The sequence below is a fragment of the Callithrix jacchus genome, chromosome 15, assembly GCF_049354715.1.
Source record: "Callithrix jacchus isolate 240 chromosome 15, calJac240_pri, whole genome shotgun sequence".
NCBI lineage: Eukaryota > Metazoa > Chordata > Mammalia > Primates > Cebidae > Callithrix > Callithrix jacchus.
Window position 1 is genome coordinate 95,457,248 of NC_133516.1, and position 18,467 is coordinate 95,475,714.

The window sequence follows — 18,467 nt, forward strand, 5'->3', positions numbered from 1 at the left end:
GATCAAATTCTACCTTCATTCCTGGCAAAACAATCAAACCAGAACAGACTATTTCTGCCACATAATAAAATAAAACTTATATAAAGCCAAAAGCAGTAGTCCTGGTTAATGTTTAAATATTCCACTGATCAAACATCTGTATTAAAAATCAAGAACAAGACAAAATGTTCAGTCTCATTCTAAATCAGTAACGCAAGAAAATAAAATAAAATAAATCAAAAACAGGAAAACCATTTCAATGTTTATGAATTGCCTACCTAATTAGCTCAAGAAAGAAAATTAAAGAAATCAGCCAGTTGTAAAATATTTTAATGCAACTTTCAAAAAAATATATAAGAGGATAAAAATAATCTCTTTAGGAAGAGTTGCTCAAAATCATGAGAAACGTAATCACATCGAAATATGTGCTATGTAAATAGAACAGGAATTTAACTGTTAAGCAAGATAATTTAAATAAATGCACTGGGGTAGCTTGCATTAATATTTTCAAAGATGCATTACTTCTCATGTTACCCTATTTGTTAGATTTATAATGAATATTTTATTAAATTTTAGAGCTGGAAAATAATGATTCTTAAGTTCATCTAGAAATATAAAGATTTGTGTAAAAATGTAATTAAAAATTCTAAATTTATTATATAATAAGTGAGATTACAATTTTATTTTAAATAAATGGTCACTAGTGTCAAGTTACATAGTATAGGATAATCACATTAAATTTAAATTTAAGAGTTTATATTGAAACATATAAGGATACTATTTCTTTTTAGTGGGTAAAGGATAGAGGTTTATCCTATACTTAATGCCAAAGCGAAACTCATCTCTATTAAATATTTAATATATCAAAAATATAAATATATATAATTAAAAGTCCATATAGGTAAATACCTATATAATAATAAACTAGGAAACAATATATTTAATAACAAAGTCAATTGACTACATAACATTTTTTTAAAGTCTATGTGAAGAAAGACCATAGTCTTTAAGAGGAGACAAACAGCAGGAAAACCATTTGCAACAAATAAAAACATGAGATTAGTATCATAAATATGCAAAGCTATTCTTACAAAATAATTTCAAAAATTCAATATCTACATCTTATAATTCACTATATGTTATAAAAATTGAACCATAAAACACTAAATGCTTGTGAAAAAATAAATCTGTGTCAATGCTAATTATAATAGTAAATACATTATTTAATAACTAAAATATATATTTATAAATATGTGATAAATTGAAAATCCAAGAATAAGCTAAATTTAAATAAGAAGGGATTTATTTAAATTTATCTTTATACATCTAAGGTAATATTACAAATTTAATTAAAATAGCATGCATTTTACTATGAAAATTATTTTATGGCATAGTTCATGTGCAGAAAATACCAATGATTTAAACATCCTTAAATATTAAAGTTTTAAACTTTTGTGAAATAAAAAGTATATTTATATAAAACTAAGGCATAGAAAACTGTAAGGATGTATATGTATCTAAAATATAATAAGAGTTATCTCCAGCTAGAGAAATAACCGTTATCTCTGGCTAGTGAAGATACTATATATTTTCATTTTCTTCATGCCTTCTCTTCATTTTTGAAAGTTATGGGTTGCTTTTATATTTTATAAGACTTTTTTTTTTCCAAGGCTGTAGATTAATAAGTACAAATATTAGAGTAGGATGCCTAGACAGAGGCTTGGATGAATTGTGAAACTGTGAAAAATATCCTTTAGAAATACTTTATCTCACAAGCTCTAGTCAAATAGCTAGGACCTAAATACATCAATTTGTTCTTTGTCTTGTGCTTTTTTTTTCCCCATTTTGTGTGTATCTACATACTTGTTGCAAGATTAACAGTATGGAGTGCTAACAAGCTAGAAAGCAAGGAACTATTCCTGTGAGATCAGTAGTTGGGGGCTTATTGCTTGGAAGAGGAAGATCTTAAAAAGGAATATTGAAAGAATCAGTGAAACATTATTTAAAATCTAGGTACTGATTTTCACAATTGTCTTTATGATTCACCTAGTGGCCAAACTAAGATAATTGTTGATGCAGTTTTACTTAGGTTCCAAAGTAAAGACTACTAATTGATTCATATTAGTGGAAATATCAAGTAAAGCTACAAGTTAATGTATGCCATATGTCTGTCCCCTCATCTGTATGTTGAATATTACCACTGTGGTGGGAATTAACTTTTCCATGATGTGTGGGCAGTCTTTAGGATAGATGTTAACATTCAACAGCCAGAAACATCAATCATAATGCTTTTCTTTTGCATGTGTAGGATCTCATAAATACTTTATTCAAAATGACATTTGTACAAAGAAAATGAAAATAATAATTACCTTGAATTGAGTTGTAAAAACTCTTCCTTTTATGAGCAATGTTGAATTTGAACAAGTTTATGAGTAAATATACAAATTCTGATGTAAAGTGCTAATAGGAATTTTTTTGGATTATGTTCATGAAAATATATATTGTCTTCTATTTCACACATTTTGAATGTGTGTATTAATATTTGACTATTATTCATTGGGGCATGCATTTAGAGGATAGGAATAACAATTTTTTTCTGAAATTAATATTTTAAATTTCTGGCTACAGAAAATGTATGTCTAAGAAAATTTGGGATATGTAATAGCATAGTAATGATCACATCTGGTCAGCCCACTCATAGATCTACAGCACTTCCATTAATTCATATCTTTTTAATATTAATTAATATTTATTAATATTTATATTGGCTTCCTGCTAGCTTTGTCCTTTTTCCTCCTTCCTTTTCCTTTCCTCCATCTATTGCTTTCTTCCTCTCTCCCTCTCTTCCCTTATGTTCTACCTTCCTTATTCCTTTTTTCTCTCTTTGTCTCTTTTATTTTTATTTTTTTTAAGGTATCAACTGATCTATCAGACAGATGATCTCTCATCTTTCAAACTATTTATAGTTAAGGGCATATTGTATATGCATTCTCCAATTTCATTTGCCTTTTTAAAAATTAATTTTTTATTGTGAAAATTTTTAACATATTGAGATGTTTGCTATAAGAATAATTTTGAATGGTTTATAAAATTCTACAATTAAAAGGGCTTGATTAAGTCGTATCATTAATGTTGGCTTGAAATCCTTCTTTATATTGCTGTTTTTAAACTACCTCTTTTTATCGTTGCTATAGGACAATGCCAGAATTTCTGTCTCCTAAATGACTTTAAAATGCTGTACACATCAACAAGGTATTTAAAATTTAGATGAACTTTCTATATATATTTAGAAATATTACCTAGACATATTTAATTTAATTTAGTGCATGTGTGTGTTTGTAAAGTTCAGCTATTGTAAAAGAGTCATCACTTTCATGGAAAAAGATTATACTTACAAGAAATTATGAAGATAAATTTAATATATACCTAATTCATCATTTTTCAGCCGTGTTTTCTAAAACTCTTCCAAATTGAGTGTGCCCATTGGACCTCAATCAGAGACATAAAGAAAAATGAAAACAAAAACAAATAGACTAGATCAAATTATACAAGCTCAGCAGAATTATTGTGAAAAGGAATCAGCCAATATAACTATGCATTTTTCTCATATCTTTATTGATAAAGTGGAAGTTGTCATACTGCCAAGAACAAAATCATCTGTGAATTCTCAAGAAGAAAAATAAATATTGCCATAGGTTATTTCCAATCCAAGGCCAAAATAAAGGTTTTTAGAAAGAAAATTGGTGCTCCAAAGTAACTATCTGAAAACGAAGTCTGTGGAGCCACCACAGAAAACTGTTAATAGTCACATCTGGGGAATTCTAGACATTCTGTAGCTGTTTTCTGGAGTTCAGAGTAATCAATCCATGCAATCTCACTTGCCTTACCTACTGTACAATGTTGTGCCTCAATTTTTTTCCTTTATTTTTCTATCTGTGACTCAAGATTAAAAAGTACCAGACCGTGAAAGAATGCTATAGTGTTAGGGCTCATATTGCAGTAATTTCTTTGCTGTACTGTGAATTCTCTTCCTTTTTATTCTCGCTTTTTTCCCTTTCCTTTTTATAAATGAAGTCTGAATCAGTTACTACTACATAAAGATAAGGCTACCTATATGAACATCAAGAAAATTGTTATTTAGTAAAATAATAATGCATTAAACTTGGGTGGCACTTTTCCTTACAACCTTTCTTGAACATTAATCATCCTCAGACTTCCCCCATCAGGCAGGAAAATTGGACAAAGAGGCAAAACGATATGCTGAGAACTGTCAAACTTATTAAAAGCCAAAATGAAAACAGAGGCAAAAGTTTTTCCAAAATAAACCACAGTTTTGCATTGGTATCTACCTGTCTTCTTTTATAGATAGACCAGTCCAGCAGGGGATAGAACTTGCTCATTGACAGATTTATGCAATGGGAATAAAAAGTCAGGAAGGTGATAAAATACTATTCCCTGTGCTCTGACATAAATATCTGTAAGAAGGAGCAAGCAATTTTTTCAGAGGTCAATATTCTCTTAATTAATTTACTTTTATTACTTTTTTTCCAGTGGGACATAAAGTTAAGGGTATATTTAAGAAGACCCCTCTCTGCATCAGAGAAGCTTTGACCAGGTACTCTATCCTCCACCTGTGAAAATAAATTCTGACATGACAGAATTGAAATTCAAGGACATACTCTGGGATTTTAGAGCTCTTGATGGAATACAAAAGAAGTTTCAAGTGTTTTGGGTTTTCCTCTTATGATTTATTTTGGGTGGTTTTTTGAAATGGCTTTGTGTTCTCTTTTCTCTCTCTTGTATTCAATGCCCTCTACTAAGGACAACAAAGAACACACCTGTATTTGAACAAGTTGAGTTCATTTCCCATTGTAGCAAATGACAATGCACATCATGGGGAATTGTGGAGCATCCCTGTAAATGGGTTTTAGAAATGACTTATTCTATCTGAACTTTCCTTTAGTGATTTTGGGGAGGATTGAAAGAAGTGGGGCTTACACTGAATTGGATGCTATCATAAAGTTTAGACAATTCTATGACTGAGTTTAATGTAGAAGAATGATAGATGAGAGCAAGTCTAACACTGTGTTTAGTAAGGAAGTAACATTCACTCATATTAACTGGTTTAAAGAAATGTTTAGTCACTTATTGGATGTGAACAATGCTTATGTTTTGCCTGTGTGCAGGAAGTATTATGAAGATGCTTTGTCTTAGTCTTGGTCTATCATAGTGACAGAGAAGCCTTTGTCTGCTATTAATATTTTCTGAGATTGTTTATATACGCTGGATGAGTATCAAAGCCTAGCTGAAGAGCCAGGCCAGCCCATAACAACACCAAGACTTAGCTGTTACTACTAGCAGGCCAACTCCTGGAACTCAGGGGTTGCCATTCCCTTTCTTTCTTCCTCACTACAATATCCCAGGCCTGAATCTCATGTCTCATGAAGAGGATATTATAGGAAACCAAGCAGGCAACAGACGAGAAAAAAAAGAAGTCATAAGAAAGGGCATGGCTTAATTACACTTTAGAATAGACAAAATAAGGCATCAGGCTTCAGAAATAGCCTAGCTAATTTCAGCATTATAAGATTGTGAATGTATTTGAGTCAAAAGGAAGATATGATCATGAACAACATTCATTTGACTTTAAGTAAAATGAAAGGAGAAAGATAGAGACAAAGAATGTATTTAAGAACCAAGTTCCTGAGGCTGAGCAGTATTCAGAGAAGCTAATAACCTAAAGACACTATTGTGCATATATATATATATACACACATATATATGTGTATATATATATGTATATATATGTGTGTGTGTGTGTGTGTGTAGGTGTGTGTGTGTATATATATATATATATGTAAGGGAGTTTATTAAGGAGTACTGGCTCACATAATCATAATGTGAACTCCCACAATAGGCCATCTGCAAGTTGAAGAGCAAGGAAACCAGTCCAAGTTCCAAAAGCTCAAAGTAGGAAAGTTACCAGTGCAGTTTTCAGTCTATAGCTGAAGGCACAAGAGCCCCTGACAAACCACTGGTGTAAGTCCAAGAGTCCCAAAGCTGAAGAACTTGGAGTCCAATGTTTGAGGGCAGGAGGCATCCAGCATGGGAGAAAGATGGAAGCCAGAAGACTCAGCCTGTCTAGTCCTTCTACATTCCTCTGCCTGCTTTTATCCTAGCTGTGCTGGCAGCTGACTAGATGGCACCCACCCAGATTGAGGGTTGGTCTGCCTCTCCCTGTCCACCTACTCAAATGCTAAACTCCTTTGGCAACACCCTCACCAACACACATAGGAACAATACCTTGCATCCTTCAATCCAATCAAATTGACACTCAATATTAACGATCACAGGTACCCAAATGTGACAGTAAAGAAAACGGTTTGGGTAAAGCATTATATGTAGTCAATTTCTGTGCCCCCATGCTAAGCAGGGCACCACAAACAAACCAGAGGCTTACTAGAGAGATGAGCAGATAATAATGGGTGGTGCTAACCACTTCCTCATTCCCACAAACATGGCTTTCAAATCAATGCTTACACACACCAATGCTAAAAGACCTTTCTTAAAATAATAACAGTTCTTGGAAAATAATAACAGCTCTTGGAAAACAATTTCATTGGTAGTGGAAGTACAAAAAGTTACTAAGGGAAGTAGAAGGATTGAAGGTTGGAAACAGAACGGCCAATAGGGGTGGTTCTCTGTTATATGTAATCCCTGTACACATGTGCATACAAACACACACACATGCCCAAGAACTTAAACATAGTGATAAGGGCAAAAGTTAGTCCTAAAGCTTTGAAATTTTCCTGCAGTATACATTTCCAATCAAAGTACTTGATAGTCTCATAAGAAAAGAAGTTAACTGGCAGAAAATAACACAAATAATTATAATTACCAGGTATATAATCAACAAATAACTGTTCAACTTGTACAAGTAAAATGATAATTAAAAGAACTAAGATAAAGATCAGATAATTAAATATTATCAAAGAGATAGGAATTATAGGTAACAATGAACATGAAGCTATGACAATGGAATGAATAAACAAACATTTATGGATAAAGAATAATTTAGTAACCTAGAATACAAGGTGAGAAACTCTTAAAAATAACTATCTGTATACATAAATAAATAGAAGCATCAGAAAGGTAAAGTAGGATTTTAAAATGTGCAAAAACAAGAGAAAAGAAACAAATTAACATATTAACATCTATGTCATTGGAATTCTTAAGATATGAAGAAAGTAAATGGAAGGGGAATAATATTAAAAAAAAAGAACTGCAGAGTTGCAACAATTAATAATAATGGATTTCAGATTAAAAAGACTAATAGAGAACTAACCAGATACCTGAAGCAAGCCTGTACCTAGACACTTACAATGAAAATAAAACCAAGGGATTATCAAAGTAATTTGAAATATTCCAAAAAGAGAAAGATTATCCACAAAAGAACAGAAATATATTGCCATAATATTTGAAAAATATAAATTAGAATGAATAATAAAAGTGAGTAATATTTTCAAAGCATGAAGGACAAATAAATTGAAACATAAACTTTTGCTTTAAGATAAAATAAGTTTTTTTTTTTTTGAAACGGAGTCTCCCACTGTCTCCTAATGTAATGGCGCCGTCTTGTCTCATTGCAACCTCTGCCTTTCGGGTTTACATGATTCTCCTGCCTCAGCCTCCCAAGTATCTGGGATTATGGGCGCACACTACAATGCCCAGCTAATTTTTTGTGTTTTGGGTAGAGACGGGGTTTTGCTATGTTGGCCAGACCGATCTCGGACTTCTGACCTCATGATCCACCTGCCTTGGCCTTTCAAATTATTGGGATTATAGACAAGAGCCATGGCGCTCAGCAAGAAAAAATAATTTTCTAAATGTGAGAGTATAATCAAGATATTCTGAGTTAGATAAAACTGCTGAAGTTGAATTCTACAATTATTTAAAAATCATACTTGGAGTAAATAGTGTAATTATCAGATACATAAATCCAAGAGAAAGCATTAAGATAGAAAGATAATATCAGTAATTAAACATAAAAAGTTTATTTTCTAAAAGCATCCAGTACAAAACAAAATTACATATTTTAGAAGAGATAATTAGTCTTCAGAAAATATCCAAAAATACACAAATGAGTTTTTATAAAAGCAAAATTAAAGGAAAAAGAGTCACCCTACTAGATAGTAGGATGACAGTGTATGCTCTAGTACATGCAACAAATTCCTAGTACTCAACATGGAACTAGTTTAGAAAAAGCAAATTGGTTGATAAAATAGAAAAATACTCTCTATTTATGTATATGTATAAATAATGTATGATAAGAGGAGAAAAATATGGATAACTTTAATAGATGTCATTGGGGGATTCATATAATGTGAAAGATAATAAAGCTGAATTTCTGCCTTATACCATATACATATGTATGCTCATAGTGCAGTAAATTTATTGTGAGTTGCAAATAGAAAAGAATAATTAACTCAACTTTTCTGAAAGTACAAAAATAAAGAAAAAGGCAAGAAGGCATAAAAAGTCTTGTAAAAGCTAATATATATTTTATGTTTTACAAACACTAAAGAGCTATATAAACTTTATTTATTCCAGTCTTATAACTTTTGGAAGCATAGTCAGTCAATAAGTGACTGTTACAACAATCTAGGTGCCTTAATTTGTCATTTTTATCAGTTATGTATAAAGTCATAATATTAGAAGAAAGATTCATAGGTAAAAACATAAAAATTTTTTTGAACCTTAATAATCTCCATTGATGTTTCCCTTTTAAACAAGGAACAAATATTTTTTGGTTAAGTTCAGAAAGTTTTACATACATTTTGTAATATTTGTATAAATACTGCCTTGTAAAATGACTTATGTGATAGCATTTTATATGTTAGTTCATATTTAACTTCAGTCTTTAGAAGAAAAAATAATAAAGTCTCTAATAATCCTCGGCATATACTTAAGGGTAAATAATTTGGTATCAAATTATGCTCTTATAAAACGAAAGTATTTCTAACTTGAATATTCCACAACTTGCACCTGTATTCTTGGCTAAGATACAGTTAAATTTTTCTTCAAGTGAATACACAAAGGAAGATTATGAAAGGAAAATAATTGCTTCAAATGCTTAACCAAAATTTACATTATGTAATTTTTCACTTTTTCCTTTCTTTCCAATGTATTATACCTAAACCCAAAATGGATTCTTATTTAGCATTACCACTGAAAAATCACATATTTTTGATAACTAGGTAAAATTTGGAAAAATCATAAAATTCATCTCAAATTTTATTCACTGTTGGTTCTAGAAACTAAGCTCTTACAAGACAGACATGATTACACTCATACATAAAAGTTATTAATTTTGGGAGAAATATTGCAGTATATTAAAATAGTTTTAAAGGAAAATAGAAATATTTCTATCTTTAAATGTATGTTTCAATAAGCACTTGTAGGAAATTCCTTTTATTAAGAAATCTTTGATATAAAAAGAATATTTATATTTTCTGAATCTAAGGTTCAGCATTCCATAAGGGCTATGTGAATATATATGAATTCAATTTATTTGGAAAAAAGAAAGGGAGAGATTAACAGACTTTATCAGAAAATCAAATTTTTTTAAGCAATTTCATTTGTTAAATTTTAGTTATTAACATTTTCCAATAATGGGAATCAAATATATAGAAAAATATGTGGTTAAAATCAGAATTATTTCTTTAAAATTACTTATATTCTCTTAAAACGTCCAGTAAAGTTCAAATATTTACTTGAAGTCTGTTGTAGGGTTAGGTTTTAATACATTTCCACTATGAGGTTAATAGAAGCCCAAAATTCCAACTGAGCGCTTCTCCAGAACTTTCAAACCTCTGTTAATTTTTCTTCATACACTGATTGCTATCTATGATAATAAGGGAGTATTCAGGACATTTTTAAAGCAGCAACTATCCATCTGTTGCAATCCAGACACAATGTGCCATGCAGAATAGACAGAAGGGGCCCAGAGCCAAAAAATTCCGACATTTAAAAGGTCTTGACACTATCCAGAGACTCATGCTCAGTTACAAGCCAAGGATAGTTCACTCTCACAACAGAGCTATTGTGTAGCTGTGCAGCATAACTCTGTTTCTGATTATTTCCTCTTTCTTTATGACAGCATAATTGGAAAGGTCAAGAGTTAGCCATTAGTTTTTTACCCAACACTTTGAAATAGACTCTTTTCAGCCATTTATTATGATTATTCATTAGAAATTTTATACTGAAAAAATACAACTCGAGGAACGAATTATTAAATAATCCACCAACTATGCTTCACATTATTTTAATTCATTTAAAAAATGTGTACATTTCTCTCTTATTTATATAGATTCCATCTGATTTTGCAATGTGCCTTTGATTTCTTCTCATCTGGTCTCTTTTCTAAGTATCCTTAATAGAATGGCATGTATTTGTTCCATATATATTATTATTATTAGTGTATCTGTCTATAACTATATATGGCATAGTATATTGTATTATATTCAAATAATTTATCTACTTGGAGAAATTCAGCCATGAAAGCTATGAATAAGTGAAATGTACTTGAACTAGCCAGTACCTATAGCGAATGCATAATAATACATTATGATGCACAATAATACATAATGATACAGAGCTGCCTCAGAAATCTCAGGGAAAAGATCCTACACCTCAGAATTGCACTGGGCTATGACCTCACATGATTATTTCCATGATCTCAGATATTTAAAACGGAAATTTGGACTCAGATTCTGATTTTGTGAGTGAGAATCTAATGCTCCTTTTAGCATAAAACTAGAATTAATCTAAAAACAATCAGAAGTTTCATGGGCATTTCACATAGCTGAAATATGTATCTCCTTAATAGCCCATTCATTTTTTTCTTTTGAATTAAGCTCTTATGAAAAGATATGCATTCATATCAACAAATTCAGAAGGACAATGGCAGATTTAATGCCTTTGAATAGCAATTACAACAAACATTTGAGGACCTTTCCTGAGTACATTTGTGCCAAAGGAGTAAGGAATATGCCATCCCAAAATATGCCACTCTGGCATATTGACTATTTTGAGGTAAGGACTTGAAAAACAGCAGGTGCAAGAAGATCACTCTGAACGTCATGCTGTTTCTTAAAATCAGGAGATAAAAATCTCTTGTGAAAAATGTCCTTTTCTTCATGACCAGAAGGAAAATATCAACAGGAAGCTGAGGTTAAGAGAAATTTGTAAAAACCAACCTTGTTACACTAACTTATCTTTCTAACAATTTCTCCACTCAACTTTGCATTGCTTTGTCATTTTCAAAATTTACTACTCCCTGTTTAATTCAATACACAAGGGTTCAACTCTAACAGCATTTTTGGGTCTTTATTTCCTTCTGAGAGCTCCCAAATCACGTAAAACTTATAATAAATAAATGTATACTCTTTTCTCTTGTTGTTGATCTGTATGTTACCCCGAGAAGGTAAAGGTGACAATTTGTCTTCCCTACTGGTACAAGTGCGCTTTGGTAAAATTGTTACAGATATTACAACTATACAATGTGTGTGCCTCTAAGAGGAGAATCACAAAATCCCAATCCACACATAGGCAACACACAATCTTCTGCTTCCTCTTGTGTAGGGCACTGGTTCAAGGGAAAAGCAATATGCTAAATAACCAGTATTGTAGAAGTATGACTAATCATTTTGTTAGCAAGAGCACCTCAGCATTAGACAAGCAAAATTTTATAGTGGTAATGGCTGAAGACATTGCTCTCTTCAATTGCTTATCTGACTTCTGTTTTATGATAACACGCATTAACTTGGTGATTGGTGGTGAATATGTAATGCCTACATTGCAGACATTATGGGTTTTTGTTTGTTTGTTTGTTTGTTTGTTTAAATAGAAACATACCTAGCTGGCAAAATCCTATTCAAGTAAAATTCTAAAAATTGCATTTTTGTTGCAGATTCCAAATGATGTATGGGCTTCATCTTTCCCTGGTGACTTCTCAATATGAAAGTGTGAACTGAAGATAGGATCAGAAGTTCTGAGTCAGAAAATTTTGAAAGTTTGGATGTTATTTTTAACTATTCCTACTTGATATAAGAAGTCAATCACAATAAAAAAGCAAACATTGTAATTCTTCTCCCTAATTTTACCAGGTAAGAGTAAATGTTCTTGTCTTCAATAATAAGATATTGACTGTGGCAGTTTTAATGTATCACCTTGTATACTTTAGAACATACTTGATCTTAATTCATTTTTTCCATCACCCCTATGATTTTTAATGTCAGGAGAAAAATGTAATTTTTTTTTTTTTTTGTAGCTGCTCAAGTACCTAATTCACGCTGGATGCTCAGCAAACATTGCAGATCTCATGGATCATCACCCATAGCCCTTGATTGATCTATTACATCAGGGAGAAAAGAACAGTGGAGCAGATCTTGACAGCTGGGGCAAAGCTGTGGAACTTATGGATTACAGAGATGTGCCCTCTACAAGACTGCAGTAATCTATTAATAGAGAAAATATTGTACCATTCTGGAAGAAGGTGAGTGGTTAAGGTCTGATCCAGACAGGTTGCTGTTCTGGGAACAAAGAACTTCACTTGGAAAGGAAAAAGAAAAGTACAGTGTATGCTATTTTTTCATTTAGGAAAAAAATATAGTGTCGAGTAAATTTGCAAGTCATAAAATCTCCATATCATTCAACAAATGTCCCACATGTGACCCTACAGATGCCTTGTCATAAGGATTTAAATATGCCTAGAGATCTCTAACATGAAATTGTAAAGTATGGTTGGTAACTAGGCTGTGCCTAAATGTGAGAAGGTGTAATATAGATGAAGAAGAATAATTAAAAACAACAGAGACCAAATATTTCTAAATGGATTATGAGAAAATAGCACATGTAGTATATTTACCTATTTCTTAGAAACTTATACAAATAATTCGGTTAGCTCTGCCTGCACCTATGCTTACAATCTGTCTAATGTATACTTGCTTTTTTTTGTCTGAAAAGTGAATTTTCTTCTCATTTAGAAAGTTGGCTAAAAGAACAGAGAATTGCAGATACACAGGATGTATTGAAAACAGGATATATTAACTTCACATTTTCTCACTAGAAAGTCTTTCTACTGTTGTGAAAAGAATAGAATCTAATACATAACTTTTGAGGCATTTTTCATAAGCATTCACCATGAGCTCTTCATTCGTCTCAGGAGGAAATTGAGTTTTGTATTAGAAAAATGTTACCTAAGTACATTCAGTTTCTATACTCTCTGTGCTTTGATTCAGAAATGTGAGATAGCATAATGTATTCACGAAATCTAATCATGAATCATGTATGTATGTTTTAAGATTTTAACCCATTTTATTTTATAACCACAAGTATGTGAACCATAGATTTCAAATTATGGATAAAAGAAACCATAGAACTTGGAAATTATAGAAGTTAGCCCAACTAAAAGAAAATCCATCCAATTAAAAATAATTATAATATATTTTAAATTCCTCCAGATATGTTAGTCTCTATCTTAGCAATAGGATTTTAAGTACAATGAATTTTATATTTCCTATAGTGTATGCATAAATGAGAAATACTGAATTAAATATTAGATATTGCTTCTCTGATGTTTGAAGCCTATTTCCTACAGAGCATTGTTTTTCAAAGTGCAGTACAATGAATGATGCTTTTAAAGTTTTTTCTTTTCTTTTCTTTTCTAATTTGAAAATGTAAAAATGGCATTAAGAACCTTCATAGATATGCTACTCAAAATACGCTAAATTTACATGAGTAAATGTTCATCCATTTAAAAAATTTTTGTTCTAATTGTCTCATCTGCTCATTTCTTCCTTTCCTACCTTCTTTTGAGATAAACAAATGGGGTGGTCCCCAACACACAATGGTTTCACTTACCACTTTTTTACTTTATGATAGTGCAAAAGTGATACAGTCATTCTGTTTTTCATTTTCAGCAAATTTTATCAGTAAATTACATAAAATATGCTTTGTCTTATATGATTTCGCCCAACTGTAGACTAGGTCAGTATGCTGAGAACATTTAAGGTAGGCTAGGCTAAGGTATGTTGTTAAGTAGGTTGGTGTATTAATTGCAGTTTCAGCTTATATCTTCAACAAACAATATGTTTATCATGATGCAATCTCATCATAAGTCAGGAAATATCTGCACTTTTGCATTCTACATTGTTTGCTCTATTCGATTTTTCAGCTATACCCCTTTGCACTATTTTTTTAAAGTTACTCTAGGGATTAAAATTTGTTACAGTCAACACTAATAAATATACTACTTTACTAATAATATAAGAACTTTACAATTGATTAATTTCATTTATTTCTTTATATACAGTTGTGCTATTGTACATATAATTTCCACCATACTCATAGTAATTTAGACTTAAGCAATCAATACTATTTTAAATAATTTTAAATACTCTTTTGTATTGATCCACATATTTATGATTTCCATTGGTGTTCCCTTCTGTGGAAGGAAGGATTATCCAGGCTTTCACCTAGGATTATTTCCCTTCAAAATAAAGACACTTCTTTTGTATTTTTGCAAATTTCTTGTATTCAGTACAAAATTCTTTTGAAGCTTATATTTCTTGAAAACTGTTATTTCACTATCAATTTTAAAGTAATGTAGGATTTGAAATTTATTTTTTCAGCATATTTAAAATGTTGCATTTTTCTTGCTTCCATCGATCTGACAAAGGGGGAAACCATAGTACCTTTTTTTTCCCCTCAGAATTTATTGTATATATTTTCACGACCTAATTTAATATTCTTGCATTTGTGAATTTCATCAGCTTGACCATGTTGCATTTGGTGGTGGTTTTCTTTGTATCTATCCTGCTTGGAGTTCATTAAGTTCTTGAATCAGTCAGTTGACATTTTTCATGAATTTTGGAAAATTTTTGTTATATGTTTTCTCTCCACTCCTTCTGGAATGCCAGCCATCTCTAGACTCACTATTTTGATTTATTCTCACAGGTCTCAGATACTCTAATGTTTTATTATTATTTTTCTGTTTGTAATTCAGTTTGGACAATTTATATTGATTTTATTTCATTGCAGCATTTATTTTGCTTTATCCAGTCTTTTATTTCCAATTAAAATTGTTTTATAAAGATATTTTATTTATCTCTCTAAAGTTTCCATTAGAATATTTTATTTAGGAATTCCTTTTTTTTTAGTGTCTCCATTTTTTTCACCCATTTTTTCCCTGTTTTTCTCTAAACTATTTTAAAATATTTAATTGTTATACAAAGGTCCCTGTCAGCTAATATCAATATCAGTGTCATCTGTAAGTTTACCTAGCTTACCTGTATTTAGTTTACTTCTGATTGGAAGTCCTATTTGCCTCTTTTTAAGTAGGCAAATAAGTAGGTATTTTTATTATATATAGATGTTACAGATGATACATTATAAAAACTGGACTGTACTATCTTCTATTATAGATTATTGAGTTGTTCTGGAGGGAATTTCTATTACTGTTGGATTACTTTGATCCTGTCTAAACTTAGTTTTAGGTTGGGGAGGTGGTTCTATTTTAGTTGTGTTTTCAGAATTTGTGTGCAACTCTTTTTTTTATATAATATGATTTTTATTCTTATGTTTTTTCTAGTTGATGAAAGCTTGAAATGTAAATAACTCTGCAGTAATTTACTTCAAAACTCTGTTTAATTCTCAGAAGTTACCGGCTAATGATTACAAAATCTTGTTCTTTAAATGTGGAGTTTAGGATTCAAAGAACAAAGAGCTCCATTACACAGATTTCTGAATCTTCTTCACTGCAAGCCCTTCATATTAGGTGTTGTTCCCCACAAATAGCCACCACTCTGTCACTTTTTTGATCTGTTGGTTCTGCCCAGCAAGATTGCTGCTGCCTCTTTGGGCTGTACTTCCAACGGTTAGGAATGACTTGAACCAGAAGCCAGAGAGCACACCTTTGAGGCATCCCTTCTTCAAGTCTCAGAGCCCTGTGCTGTCTGTTCTCAAATACATGAAAAGAGCCCCTTGAAAGGTTTGTTGAATTTTAGAATTTTCCAGAGAAGTAGAGTAAGTCCAAGACCAACTGTATTATCACTGACAAATCCAGAAGTTAACATGAATTTATTTTTAAATATCATTTTATTTAAATTGTAGTGATTATCCTATAAGCTGCAGAAAGCTTACTGTGGTTGTTTTTTATTGTTTCTAGTAAATATTATTGTCATTTTTTATAATGACATATATATTCATAACTTTAAAAATACTGTACTTTGTAGTTTTAAAAGTTCATTGATTTTTTTTTTTCTTGAATGACGGCAAATTTTGTTTTCTCTTATTCTGGGTATCATTTTTGTTGTTGTTATTGCTTTATTCTCATGAGTTAAGTTCAATTAAAATATGTTGCCCAAAAGCCAACATTGATAAATGGGGTCTAATTAAGCTAAAGATCTGCTGTACAGCAAAAGAAACTATCATCAGAGTGAACAGGCAACCAACAGAATGGGAGAAAAATTTTGCAATCTATCCATCTGACAAAGGGCTAATATCCAGAAGCTACAGAGAACTTTTTTACAAGGAAAAAAAAATTAAAAGTGGGCAAAGGGTGTGAACAGACACTTCTCAAAAGAAGGCATTTATGTGGCCAACTAACATTTGAAAAAAAAGGTCATCATCACTTGTAATTAGAGAAATGCAAATCAATGTCACAATAAGATATCATGTCACACCAGTTAGAATGGACATTACTAAAAAGTCAAGAAACAACAAATGCTGGAGAGGATGTGGAAAAATGTGGGAGTGTAAATTAGTTCAACCATTGTGGAAGACACTGTGGCAATTCCTCAAGTATCTAGAACCAAAAATACCATTTGACCCAGCAATCCCATTACTGGGTATATATCCAAAGGATTATAAATTGTTATAATATAAAGACACATGCACATGTATGTTTACTGCAGCACTGTTCACATTAGCAAAGACTAGTAACCAACCCAAATGCCCATCAGTGATAGACTGGATAAAGATAATGCAGGCCGGGCGCTGTGGCTCAAGCCTGTAATCCCAGCACTTTGGGAGGCCGAGGCGGGTGGATCACGAGGTCTAGAGATCGAGACCATCCTGGTCAACATGGTGAAACCCCGTCTCTACTACAAATACAAAAAATTAGCTGGGCATGGTGGCGCATGCCTGTAATCCCAGCTACTCAGGAGGCTGAGGCAGGAGAATTGTCTGAACCCAGGAGGCGGAAGTTGCGGTGAGCCAAGATTGCGCCATTGCACTCCAGCCTGGGTAACAAGAGTGAAACTCCGTCTCAAAAGAAAAAAAAAAAAAAGATAATGCCGCACATATATACTGTAGAATACCATGCAGCCACAAAGAAGGATGAGTTCATGTCCTTTGCAGAGACGTGGAGGAAGCTGGAAACCGTCATTCTTTTTTTTTTTTTTTGAGACAGAGTTTCGCTCTTGTTACCCAGGCTGGAGTGCAATGGCGTGATCTCGGCTCACCTCAACCTCCGCCTCCCGGGTTCAGGCAATTCTACTGCTTCAGCCTCCTGAGTAGCTGGGATTACAGGCACGCGCCACCATGCCCAGCTAATTTTTTTTGTGTCTTTAGTAGAGACGGGGTTTCACCATGTTGACCAGGATGGTCTCGATCTCTTGACCTCGTGATCCACCTGCCTCAGCCTCCCAAAGTGCTGGGATTACAGGCGTGAGCCACGGCGCCTGGCCTAGAAACCATCATTCTAAGAAAACTAGCATGGGAACAGACCACCAAACACCACATGTTCTTACTCATAAGTGGGAGTTGAACAATGAGAACACATGGGCACAGGGAGGGGAACATCACACACTGGGGCCTGTCAGGGGGTGAGGTATAGGGGAGAGACAGCATTAGGAGAAATACCTAATGTACATCATGGGTTGATGGGTGCGGCAAACCACCATAGCATGTGTATACCCATGTAATGAACTTGCACATTCTGCACGTGTATCCCAGGTCTTAAAGTACAAAAAAAGTCATAAAATAACATTGAAATATAAATTTTTAAAAACAAGTGAATCAAGCATTTCTTCAGCAGTAAAATTAGTTTGCATAAATGAGGGAAAAGCTATATTTTGTGGTCCACTGGGACATAAACTATTCATCTATTTGAACTTTCTGAAAAGCAATAATTGAAAAAATATTACAATAGAATTATACATGGAAAAAAGAATTCAGGAATTGAAATATTGTTTAAAGTAAAAAGCCTTGGATATTGAAACCAAGAAGAATTTGGAATGACGTCTAAACTGTTTCTATTAATATGAATATTAAACTCAAAATAAATCTAAAAATACACTTGAATTAGAAGTAATACAATTTAAGAATAAACTGATGACATGGGAGATTGAGATGACACAGTATATTCTAATTTTACATAATGCTCAAGGAAAGAAAATAAATGTGATTTAATTATTTAATATTAA

At 32.2% G+C, this 18,467-nt stretch overlaps 1 protein-coding gene across 15 annotated transcripts in view; it reads left to right on the forward strand.

Moving 5' to 3' along the window:
- The window catches only part of LOC108588543 (serine/threonine-protein kinase Nek4-like), a 272,894-nt gene that overhangs the window by 147,219 nt on the left and 107,208 nt on the right, over positions 1-18,467 (forward strand). For all 15 annotated transcript variants that reach the window (XM_078350157.1, XM_078350159.1, XM_078350160.1 and 12 more), the window contains 4 exons: positions 3,174-3,231; positions 4,531-4,594; positions 11,951-12,146; positions 12,311-12,535. In XM_078350157.1, coding sequence (XP_078206283.1) covers positions 3,174-3,204 — 31 coding nt within the window. In that variant the 3' untranslated portion in view covers positions 3,205-3,231; positions 4,531-4,594; positions 11,951-12,146; positions 12,311-12,535. The remainder of the gene's footprint in view (positions 1-3,173; positions 3,232-4,530; positions 4,595-11,950; positions 12,147-12,310; positions 12,536-18,467) is intronic.